The sequence below is a fragment of the Peromyscus californicus genome, unplaced genomic scaffold (assembly GCF_007827085.1).
Source record: "Peromyscus californicus insignis strain IS unplaced genomic scaffold, ASM782708v3 Scaffold_4__1_contigs__length_199733344, whole genome shotgun sequence".
Lineage (NCBI taxonomy): Eukaryota > Metazoa > Chordata > Mammalia > Rodentia > Cricetidae > Peromyscus > Peromyscus californicus.
The window spans coordinates 177,651,283-177,662,768 of NW_026294562.1; the positions used below are offsets into that span (position 1 = coordinate 177,651,283).

The 11,486-nt window shown below is 46.3% G+C and overlaps 1 protein-coding gene across 1 annotated transcript; it reads right to left on the bottom strand.

Moving 5' to 3' along the window:
• Positions 1-3,449: 3,449 nt before the first annotated feature.
• On the bottom strand, positions 3,450-9,366 carry LOC128124111 (uncharacterized protein C2orf78 homolog). Its single transcript, XM_052760332.1, has 3 exons — positions 9,360-9,366; positions 7,107-7,868; positions 3,450-5,692 (listed from the first exon to the last, which is right to left on the bottom strand). The coding sequence occupies exons 1-3, from the start codon at positions 9,364-9,366 to the stop codon at positions 3,813-3,815; spliced, it is 2,649 nt and encodes an 882-aa protein (XP_052616292.1). The 3' UTR covers positions 3,450-3,812.
• Positions 9,367-11,486: the final 2,120 nt, after the last annotated feature.

Genomic DNA, 11,486 nt, shown 5'->3' on the forward strand with positions numbered 1-11,486 from the left:
GGAAAGCAATCAGAACTTTACTACAAAAGAAGAAAATACACAGGATTGCATGAGCATACCTCCTATGAGGTTAGTGCTTCACAGGCATTGTAGCAAGTCCAGCCTACAACTGAAACATGGCTGATTGTCAGAAAAACAAATGATTCTGAGTGAAGTTGCAATATAAAACTATGTGCTTTTGTCTCTTTGGATTTTAGGTATGTACCAAAAATGTACCCTGGAGTACACTTGGACTCTTCATCAAGTCATGCGCTGAAACATGGTTATGCACCATACAGAAAGAACCTTGATTCCACCTTCCTTGTTATAGAATTCCTTTCGTGTCAACAATCTTGAGGTAGTGGCTGAGGAGTGTGCAGATGTGGAGGCAGTAGGGGAGGCAGAGGCTGAGATGGATGTGGAGGCAGAGGGGGAGGCAGGCAGATCTTTGTGAGTTCAATGATTGCCTGTTCGATGTAGTCAGTTCTAGGAGATGCTGGGCTATGGAGAGGGTCCCAGTTTAAGAAACTAAAAGTGTCATCATAAACAAATGTGTTCTGCTTGCTATATGTGATCTTGGAAAAAGATAATGGCAAATGCCCCAGAGACCAAAGTGTAACAAACTCTGTTACTATTACAGCACAGAGTAGCACAAAGAGTTGAAGGTTCAGGAGATGCCAGTTTTCTTCTCACCCTTCTTCCACAGTGAGTGACAGACCTTCACAGACTCCTCCAGCGTGTGCACGCTGAGGTGGTTTTGAGGCCTTTTAAAGCCATCCTGGCTGAGCTCAGGTTGATTGAACTTCCTCTTGTTGTTGAGGACAGTGGGCTTGTCTTCTGTCTTGACTCTGTGATTTAATAGCATCAACTCTTTCAGCTTTCTTGGAGTTGATATCTCTAATACTCTTGGTCTTGTCTTTTATGATTCCCAGGTCTGCTGTGCCTGCAGAGTGTGGCTTTCTGAACTTTGCCCTCTATATGCTGGGTGATGTTGTCAATATCAGGCACAGCACTGTTCCAAGGCTCTGTCCCTCGACCAGGTCCTGACACTGGATTCTGGCCAGAGAATTTCCATCAAGCAGATTAGGGCTTTGCTCTTCCTTCTTCCTCAGCTGGTTTAAGGGTGTGCTGTGGACATCTTCTCTTTACTGGGCCTGATCGCTTCTGATGACTATGGAGTCTTTGCATTGGGTGGCTGTGGGAACCTGGAATTGGTTTAGTTCAGAGAGGGAGTTGAGCCGTTGGGAAGGTGAACTTCTGCCACCAGTGTAGTCATGTCTGCAAGTCTATGCTGGAGGCCAACACACTGTGCATGTTCCAGGCTCATCCTGACCAAGACTGCTGCCTCCAATGTGGCATTGTCAGAAGCAAGCTTCTGCCCTAGGCTCCCAGCATCAGTGAAGGGCAAGGGATGCTGCATATCGGGGTGTGCTAAAGGGAGAGAGATGGGTCTTGGTTTTCTTTCATGCACTCATAGGCATCTGGAGACATTGAATGATTTGCTGCCATCTCAGGCAGGTTGTCATTTTCTGTTCCTTCCAGGCATGGAGCTTGTGGCAATGCCAGGAATTCTGAAGGTTGTGATTAGGGGTTGTTAATGTCTTGTCCCCATCAACAGGTGGTGTCCTCATCTGGTAATCCAGGGTGTAGGAGTAGCAGAGTTGTTCTGCAGCTGATGGTGTGTCTGGCTTGATGTGTGATTGATTCCCAGGGAAGTCTTCCTTTGCATCACTGAAACAAATCAAGGAAGAAGTCAGTACAAGGTAAGTGGGATATCCCCTCCTTTCAGTGTACCTCTGTACTTAGGTCCCTACAACAGCTGGATGGCATTCTTAGGATCTCTGCCCTGGCTATAGATATTCAGATATCCAGATTTTGGGTAGATAAGAAAAATGCACCTTGGCTTACACATGTCCTCATCCAATCATCCTGGGAAACCTAGATATCCACATAGATAGAAAGAAACTTGATTCCATTTAGTATGTGGGAGCTTTCCTTTAGTCTCAGCACCCTTGAGCCAGGGCCAGCGCCAGGGTCATGGCCAGGGCAATTGCAGAGGCAGAGGCAGAGTCATAGGCAGATGAAGAGATAGTGTCAGAGGTAGAGGCAGGCTGCTGTTTGTGAGTTCAAGGCTAGCCTGATCAACATAGTTAGTTGCTGAACATGCAGGGTCATGGAGAGAGAACCTGTCCCAAGAAACTAAAATCATATTAACAAGTCAATGCGTTATATTTGCCAGAAAAAAAGAAAGAGTTACTTGAGAGGGGGTCCTAGAGAACAGGAGGACATAGTTGCTATAGCTACCCCAATAAGAAGATTAATGTTTAGATTATTTAGCATTAGATAAAATACATAAATCATAAGAAAGAAGACAACCCAGGGAGTAATGTGCAAAGAGAAAGACAGTCCTCCCTGATTTCTTAAAAAGGGGAGTGAGGACATACAAAGGTTCAGATGGAGGAGGAATCAGGGAAATGCATAGTGAACCTCCTAGATGCCATCCAAGGCCAACTAGCAAAGAAATGACAGCCACCACTGAGAGAGTTCACAGAAAGGAATGCGATCCAATGCTGGAGAGGATGGAAAGATTTCCAGCCTGATTGGATGTCAGGGTGGAGAATCCTCCAAAAGCCTAAACCTGGACCACCACATGGTTCATACATGCCTTTCCAAAGAACTCAATATATTAGAGAGGTACTTGCCCATCAGTGTTGACTGCAGCACCGTTTCAAGAACATTAGGGAACCAAGCATGGTGTCCAACAGCATTGCCATGGGTGAAGCAAATGGGATGTTCGTAGAACGTGAAGTCTTTTCAGCCATAGGGAAAATGAAGTCCTGTTGTTTGCAGTATGTGGATTCAACTGAGGCTCATGAGATGGCTCAGTAGATAAGAACACTTGCTTTTCTTGCAGTATCCCCAGGCTTACTCTAGAACACCTCCTGGAGTCTTTCAATCTCTATTGATTCCAGACCTCAGAGATCCGATGGCCTCTTCTGGCCTCTGAGGGCACTCCACACATGGGTTCCACAGGAATTCAGGTGGACGACAAACAAACACACAAACACAAAATAAAGTATTAATGGGTGATTTCAAAGATGGACACAACTTGAGACAAACAGTAATCAAATGGAAACCTCCTCAGGAAATTGGTCAACCTTGTGTATTTTCTCTTTATGGTGGGTGCTTGATGGTGTGCACATGGAATCCTGTATTTCATTTCATGAAATTTCAGGAGGAGCTCTGTCCCAGACTAGTAGTAATTAAAGGGCTGGGGTGAGCGTTTCAAAATGGGAGGAAGTGTGGTGAGAACAGGAGTGTGTTAACTATAACAGTATACACTCTAGGAAACATACCAAGTTCAAAGACTTTTATTTTACTTAAAAATAAAAGTCAAGAAGAATAATTTTATTACCACTACAGGTTTGGGCTAATTACTTTTACCTTAAATAACACTGCCAGGGGACTTATATCATATGATGTATTTATGTAACATATATTACTACTTAGACAACATAAATGAATAACAACAAAGGTACCAAGAAACCGTCAAAACCCTCTCTATATACTTACTCATGAATAAAATGTAACTGACTTTAGATTCTCCAGTCACTTTTAGTGTTAGTGTCTTCAGATATTTACAAGTATAGAAACTATGTCTGACCATTTTTATATAAATCCTGGGATGTGCATATTACTCACGTTAACTCAATACATACCTACATACGTACATGTACGTCTAATTTTTATATCCAGTGTATACATGTATATGTGTCTCCATTTCTGACCTTCTCTATGTTGACTAGTACTGGGTTCCAAAGTCCAGGGTGCCCTTACATGACATAGCCATAATATGTAGAAATTTCCATATCCTTCTGCCTCTGAAGGAAGAGCTGCGGTTTTCCCAGAGAGGTGTACTTGGCAGCATTCTCTCTCTCCCTTTGTGCCTGCCTCTTCATGGCCTCCCGCTCTGGTCTCTGCTCTTCTGTGATGGGCTGTGAGATGACTGGCCCTGGAATGTGGACTTTCCTCCATGGAATTGGTTGGTGGCTGAAGTCTTGCAGTAGATATTGGATTTGAGGTTTGGGGTTTGATGGGGCCTTGTTCTTGTCAGCAGATGCAAGCTCCCTCTGTAGTGAAGGGTGAGATGATGCCCTGTAGGATTCTGGCCTACAGACAGCTGGCTTTGGCCCAGGACAAGACTGGATGGGGTTGGTTATGTTAGGTCGTGTGGCACTGGTAGCAATAGGCAGAACTGGCTTGTCAGAGGCCATCAAAGAAGTGCTGGCAGGAGCTGGTTTAGATGGCTTGAGTGTGGTAGGCTGAGCCGAGTGGGAATGAGGCCTCACAGGGCATACTGCAGGGGCCCTGCGAGAAGCCAGGGGGAGAGGCTTTCTAGAAACAGGTCTTGCTTGTTGCATGTCCACGGCTGGGAAAGGCAGAGGTACTAACTTGACCTTCCCAGGTGGGGGCAGCTCATACTGGGATGGAGATGGACACTCCCTGTGGAGATTGCTCTCTGGTCTCTGAGCATTGCTCGGGGTTTTACCAGGGCCTCGGCCAACACTTGGCACATCCAGAAGGGATGTGGTGACTGGGCCTGTCCTGGGATCTTTGCTGTTGCTGAGGTTTAGCCGAGCCCGGGAGGAGGAGATGCCAGTTTTCTTCTCACTCTTCTTCCCCAGTGGGTGAAAGACTTGCACGGATTCTAGCATGTGCATGCCGAGGTGAGTTCGAGGCTTTTTAAAGCTGTCATGCCTGAGTTCCAGAAGTTGCCTCTTCCTCTGGTTCTTTGGCTTGGTGGTGTTTTCTTCCTCCTTGACACTGTTCCTTGACTTCTTGAGCTCCTCTGTTTTCTTGGAGTTGTTTACTCTGGTTCTCTTGGTCTTGTCTTGCCCCTGAGCCCTAGCTCTGCTGGGCATGCTAGGTGTGGCAATCTGGGCCTTGCCCTCCAAGTGTTTAGGCATGTTGTCAATAGCCCCTTCACTGGTCCCAGCACTGCCCACCGCCTCTTCGCCCTTCACCCAGTCCTGGAGCTGGATTCTGGCCTGAGGAGACACATCAAGCATCTCAGAGGATTTCTGGACATTCTTTCTCACTTGGTCCACAGGTACACTGATGATGCTGGAGCTTTCCTGGGCCTGATCCCTCCTGGTGTCTTTGGATTGGGTTGCTGTGGGATCTTGGAATGGGTTCATTTCAGTGATTGAGTGGAAGAGTCGGGGAAGGTGAATATCTGCCACCAGTGTAGTCATGTCTGCAAAGTCCATGCTGGAGTCCATCACACTCTGCAGCACCCCAGGCTCATCCTGACCAAGGCTGCTGCTTCCCAAGGTGGCATTGTCAGGAGAAAGCTTCTGTTTTAGGCTCCCAGAATCAGTGTAGTCCAGGGCCTGCCGCATGTTGGCATGTGCTAAAGGGAGAAGTGATGGGTCTTGGTTTTCTTTTATGCCCTCATAGGCATCCAGAGGAGTTGATAGATCAGCTGTCATCAAATCCAAGTCGTTATTCTCTGTTTGTTCCAAGCTCGGAGCAAGAGGCAAGGGCAGGTATTCCAAAAAACTGTGCATGGGAGCAGTTAATGACCAGTCCCCATGGACAGGTGGTGTCTTCTGGACATCCTGGGTGCAGGCACTGCAGAGGTCTGGATTCTGCAGCAGACAGAGTGTCTGGCCTGAAGCTGTCAATCCCAGGGATGTCTCCGTTTTCACCACTGAAAAAGAGTCAAGGAAGAAGTCAGTGCCTGGTAAGTGAGGCGCTCCCCACTTTTCAGTGCACCTCAGTACTCAGACCCCTACAGCAGTGGGGAAGGCATTCTTATGAGCTCTGCTTGAGCAGCACAGGCGGCACGGCACCTCTGTTGGGAGACTTGTGACCACTGTCTTATTTCTGGTAACCATGTGATACCATGTTTTCTCAGATGTTTGTGTTTTCCTCGGTGTTTGTGTGTTGTGTGCATGCATAGTGATCATGGGGAGGTGACAGAATTCCCTTGGGGTGTGGTCCTCCCTTTCCTTTCCCATGTCTCTGTAAGAGTGACCCTCATTTCTGTGGAAGTTTGCTATCAGGCACGTTGTCTGGTCCACAATTTTCAAGAACATACCCTGTCTTCCAACTCTTGGCATTACTCAAATGCCCCCAGTTGCCTGACTTTCTAAATGGGTTCAGGTAACCAAACTCAGTTCCTCACTCCTGCAAGGCAATAATTTCTACAACCCTGGATTTCCTCCAGCTCCACATTTCACCGTCTTGTTATTAATGATGTGAAAATTGGTTTAAGAAGGTGAAATCTTTAGCTTGTGTTATGTTTGTAGTTTAGAACATATCCTAGTGACCATGCATAGCCTTGGATCAACTCTGAATAGCCATAACAAAAGAAAAGGGGCGGGAGAGGGAGAGGGAGAGAGAGACAGAGAGACAGAGAGAGTGAGAGTGAGAGAGAGAAGGAGGGGCATGGTGAGTGGTAGAGGGAGAAGAGAGAGAAAATCTTTGCCTAACTTAGCAATTGTACACTGCAGACAGAGAGAAACAGAGAGAGTAAAGAGAGAGAGGAGAGAGAGAGAGAGAGAGAGAGAGAGAGAGAGAGAGAGAGAGAGAGAGAGAGAGAGAGAGAGAGAGAGAGAAGCTTTGCCCAACTTAGCAGTTGTACACTGGTACACCGGGTATACTGGACTCTCAATGCACTTATGCTTGTAAGAGAACGGCAGGGCCAGCACTTGGAATCTGCGAGTAATACTTCCTCTAGGACAGATTTGGAGTTGCACTGCTCTAGAGTCAGAATTGAACCCAGAGAAAATAAAGTATTCCCAAACAGAAAGGCCTTGGTGTCCTCTACAGCCCCGAGGAATAGATTAGGAAGGAGGTGATTGCTGTGTAATGGTGCATGGGACTGATAAGCTAGGTCAGTGATGTGTGTGTCTGTGGTGGTGTCCTTGGACATGTCTTAATGGAGGATGGGTGCCACTCATTGCCCTGTATTGTCAGTCATTATAGAGACTGAAGATGGGGATGGTGAGCCAGGCTCTCAGGACTCCCATCCTTTCTCCCTGAGGACATCCACTGCTGAAAGGTTGAACTGTGTCTGCTTTGAGTGCTGATCTCACTCCTCCCCTCCTGGCTTTACTCACCTTGAAGACTGGTGTCTGGCATGTCTTGGGCAGGTGTGGGATAGTAGATGGCAGAGGTGGTGAAGGGTATTTGGACATTCATTGGCTGAATCTCCTTTGGCATCACCACCATCCCTCGTTGCAGGGCAGAGGCCTGACCCCCAGAGTAGGACACAGAGCCACAGGCCTGCAGGCACTGCCTGAGTTCTTCAGGCATCAGAGGACCCAGGCTGTTGCCGTCATTGTAATAGACCTGGCTGCCCTCCTGGTAGGAAGGTGCCAGGCTGTATCCTTGATTTGGCACCTGTGGTGGTGTGGCCTGAACAAGGCTGGCAGGTAGTACTGGATACGAGAGGACTAAGGAATTGGGATCTAAAATATTATCACCCTGGGCTGTCATAGACAAGGAGGAGAATGTGGTATTCTGGTCAATGACAGTTACAGTGAAGTCCTGGAGTGTAGCTCCCCTCCTGTCAGTGCTTCCCGTGGGATCCCACTGGAGAACACCTGGATAGGAGAGTGCTGAGGCAGAGCTCTGGCCATGGCCAGTCAGTGCAGTCACCATAGTTGTGCCAGCTGGTAAGTAGGGGTAGGCACTGTCCATGAGCTGCTGGCAACAAGTGCTGGAGTCTGATGGCAGGAGCCATGCTGAACTCACAGCTGGGGTGGAGACCATGGAGAAGTTGCACACACTTCCTGCTAAGGGTGGAGCATTCCTCAGCACAGGTGCAGAAGGCTGCAAGGCACATTCCGTCCCAAAGAAAGGTGCACGTTGGAAATTTTCTGTAGGAAGGAAGAGGAAAGTGGGAAGAACAGTGAGATGGAATCGGTGTGGCTTCCCATGAGGAGCTTAGTTATCTGCAGTTTGTCCTGTCTGGGAGAGTCTGAGACCTATTTTCCCTCACATATCCCAAACAAATGTTTCAGAATGATTCCTGGTAATGGATAGGATGACACTCATTTGATGAGCTGCCTGTTCTTCCTGTGTGGGCATGCACTTCCTAGTTGATCCACGTTGACCCTTGCTCTGACTAGACAACACCCTTCTTTGCCCTGCTTTGTCTTGTTCTCACACCTGTGTCTCAGAACAGAAGTGTTTGAAGTAGGAGAACCTTAGACAGCTTCTCATGCCTGTGCCTTTGTCCTGTTCTGTGCACATCTTCCTCTATGCAGAGAGAGAGAGAGAGAGAGAGAGAGAGAGAGAGAGAGAGAGAGAGAGAGAGAGAGAGAGAGAGAGAGAGAGAGAGAGAGGAGAGCGTCTCTGTACCTAGATCAGTCTGGCCTTGAAATCACACAGACTGGATTACCTCTGCATCAAAGTGCTGGCATTATAGGTTCTTTCCATGTCCACCAGGCTTGGCTCTACTCTGAGCTTTCTTAATGAAATGATGTATCAGGATTTTCATAGATAAGAACTGTATTTAACGAAGAATCCCTTCATCATCTAGCTCCCCACTACTTTTTATGTAAGCCATTCCTTCTTATTTTTGTATAAATTCAGTACACATCCTATATGACTGCATGAATACAACCTGCTGATAACATTTCTTGTTGAGTCCCTATGTTTCAAGTGACATTTTGGGATTTCTAATGTAGTAAAGGGTTCATCTCTGAATAAGATTGTTTCTTAATTAAATTTGGTTCAATTGATTCTTCAATGAACACTTCTTAATTAAAAGTTGGTTCAATTGATTCTTCAATGAACACTTCCACAGTAATTGTTAATTTCTTGTAACTCTCCTAGTAGGGAATTCTTGTGAAAATTCCTGCACACCCTGGTGTGTCAGTTCTTGTCCAGGGAACAACTGACTGTGGAGTACCCCGCCCATGTTGTTAACATCCAAAACAACCAAAAGATGTGGGGAATGCTGTGGAAGATGGGCTGGATAGAGTATAAGAGCCAGGGACTAGAGCTGGATATTGTTTTCTACATGTGATAGGAATCCATTACCTAGACTAATCTCAACAGTGTGGCTGCATAACAATGGGTTGGGATGTGACAATGTCTAGTTTCTTTTTATTTCATCTGTGGTTGTCTGTAACATTCAGTTCCTAACTGCTTTGGGTACCTCCAGGGTCATATCTGCAATTTGTCCTTTTTTAATATCCATATTTTCTAACCCCAGTAAGAACCAAATCTAAATGTGACATTCAATACCAGATATCTCTATCAGCATCAATAATATACCCATTACACAAAAATTTAAAAGTTAAGTAAAAATAAGGGAGAAGTGATCTCTTATTTTTTTAATATTTTAAAATTTCTTTCCTTACCTGCCATGGTCAGAGGGAGAGTATCAGCAGTCCAGAGTACAATGGAGCAAGAGAATTGGTTGTCCTTGTCTGATCAGCTGACCTGAGTCGCAAGTGTGTCCGGTATCAGACAGCACTTACTGGTCACTGATCACAGGGGACCTGTGATGATCCAAATTTGTTTACAGGCATCGCCATGGCAACCCCAAGAACCTACCAGGGTTGGTAGGTTGGGTTGGAGGGAGAATGATGTCATAAACGGGGCAGCAGCCAATGCGAAGGTCGGATTCTGAGCTAACAGATGGGATTGGTCGGAGAGGATGCCAGGAGACCAACAGTAGCCATGGAGGCTGAGGTGTGTGCTAGTGAAAGTAGGCAATCCTGACATGGAAGTCCCCCTTTCATGAGGTTTAGTCCAGGGTATTGGCAGAGCTTCTTAGAACGATCATCGATGAAGCTGTGTCTATTCTTCCTATGAGGTGTCACTTTCCAGGAGTGAGTGTGCTTTCAGCATACACTGGACATACAGTCAGTAGCCTTGGGCAGGAAGGAGAGGACCACATGGGAGGAGGGAACTCGGGTGAGAAACTGTATCATTTGATCTGGTTTATGAGCCATCATCATCAGTCCATGACCCAAGGAAGAGATCAAAGGGCTCCATTGTGAGTGTGTTGAAGGACAGGGCTGAGTGTAATGAGATCACCTTGGATGATGAACTCCAAGAATCTTCTCTTTGGGTTTCATCTCCTAGATGCCTTCCTTAATCTGTGTTGGTCCAGGCAGGACTCACATCTCCCTTCTCTGCTTTTCATCCCTTTTTGGTAGGGTTTGATTCTTGGACTAGGGTGATCCTGTATCCTTAGAGTGGTGGGAAATATCATGGTGAACTTCCAGAAGCAGTGGTCTTCTGTTCATCGTGAAGATGCTTGTAATTTGGGGCTGGGGGTAGTAGCAAGCACTTGAGGGGTAACCCCTGTTGATTGGGAGCTCATCCTGTTTCTCACTCTGGTCTCAGAAATGTGGTCTTTCTTTGTGTCTTTCTCCGTTCTTACAGTCTTGAGGTTGTTTGCCATTGAGTCTGGCCGTCTTCTCTCTTCATCCACAAGTATAGTGAGTGTGACAGTTACTGAAGCTTCTTCCTCCTGGCAACAGTCTCTGCAGAATCCTGGGCTTCTAGCATTCTCTGCCATGCTTTTTTCTGAGAAAGGGCTAAAAGGAGACTGGAACACCTGGAGGAGGAGGGCGTTTGTTGGTATGTGGTGGTGGGTTACATGAAAAAAGCAATGTAGGTGTTTTTGTAAGTGTTGCAGCTGGATGGAAAGGGATCTTGGCTGTTGAGAGCCAAGGAACAGCACAAAGTGAACTTAAGCATAGCAGGATACATCCCTGCTCCAGGGAAAGCTTTCCCTAATGTAACAACTCTTCTCTTTAGGGGAATGTTTCCCCCAGGGAAAGTGTTCCAGTTCTGCTCTGCTCTGCTCTGCTCCACGGTGGCTCCACTGTGGCTAATGTTCCCTCTCTGCTCTGCTTACTTCTGACAAAAGATGGTCTCACCCAAACCTCATTCAAGAGATTATTTTCGGGGAAGAATCCAGGAGCGTGACTGCCTCTGCCAGAAAGAAAAAAGGCCGTTACCAACTGAACAGGTACAGGACTTATGTATGGCTTCTTAGTGGGGGAGTTTTTCCAGGGTGAAGCTTAGCAGGGTGAGAATTGCTCAGATTCCAGTCCCTGAGTTTGGACAAACCCAGAGATTGGTTCGACTATGTTGGGTAGGTTTTCCTGCTTAGGAATTTTTTGGTTTTTGTGCTGAGTGGGTCATGGGCAGAGTGTGTTTCTCTGACTCTGGTTTCAGGGCCAAAGTGTGTTTTTTTCACAGGCCCTTTTTACCGTTTTCACTCTGGTTTCAGGGCTAGGGTGTGTTTCTTTGGCTGGCTCATTTGTCCTACAATATTATTTTATATTTGAAAAAAAAAAGAACAACCCATTTCCCATCTCAGTGTATCTTCTTAGACAGGAATATGATATTTTGTTAAAATATGGGTAAATCTTGTGTGTTCTCTCATTTTGTTTGTGATTGTTATCATTCTCTTTGGTCACTGACTGGTGGGTTCATAGACTGTCTCATGGCATGGGTGTAGAGTGCAT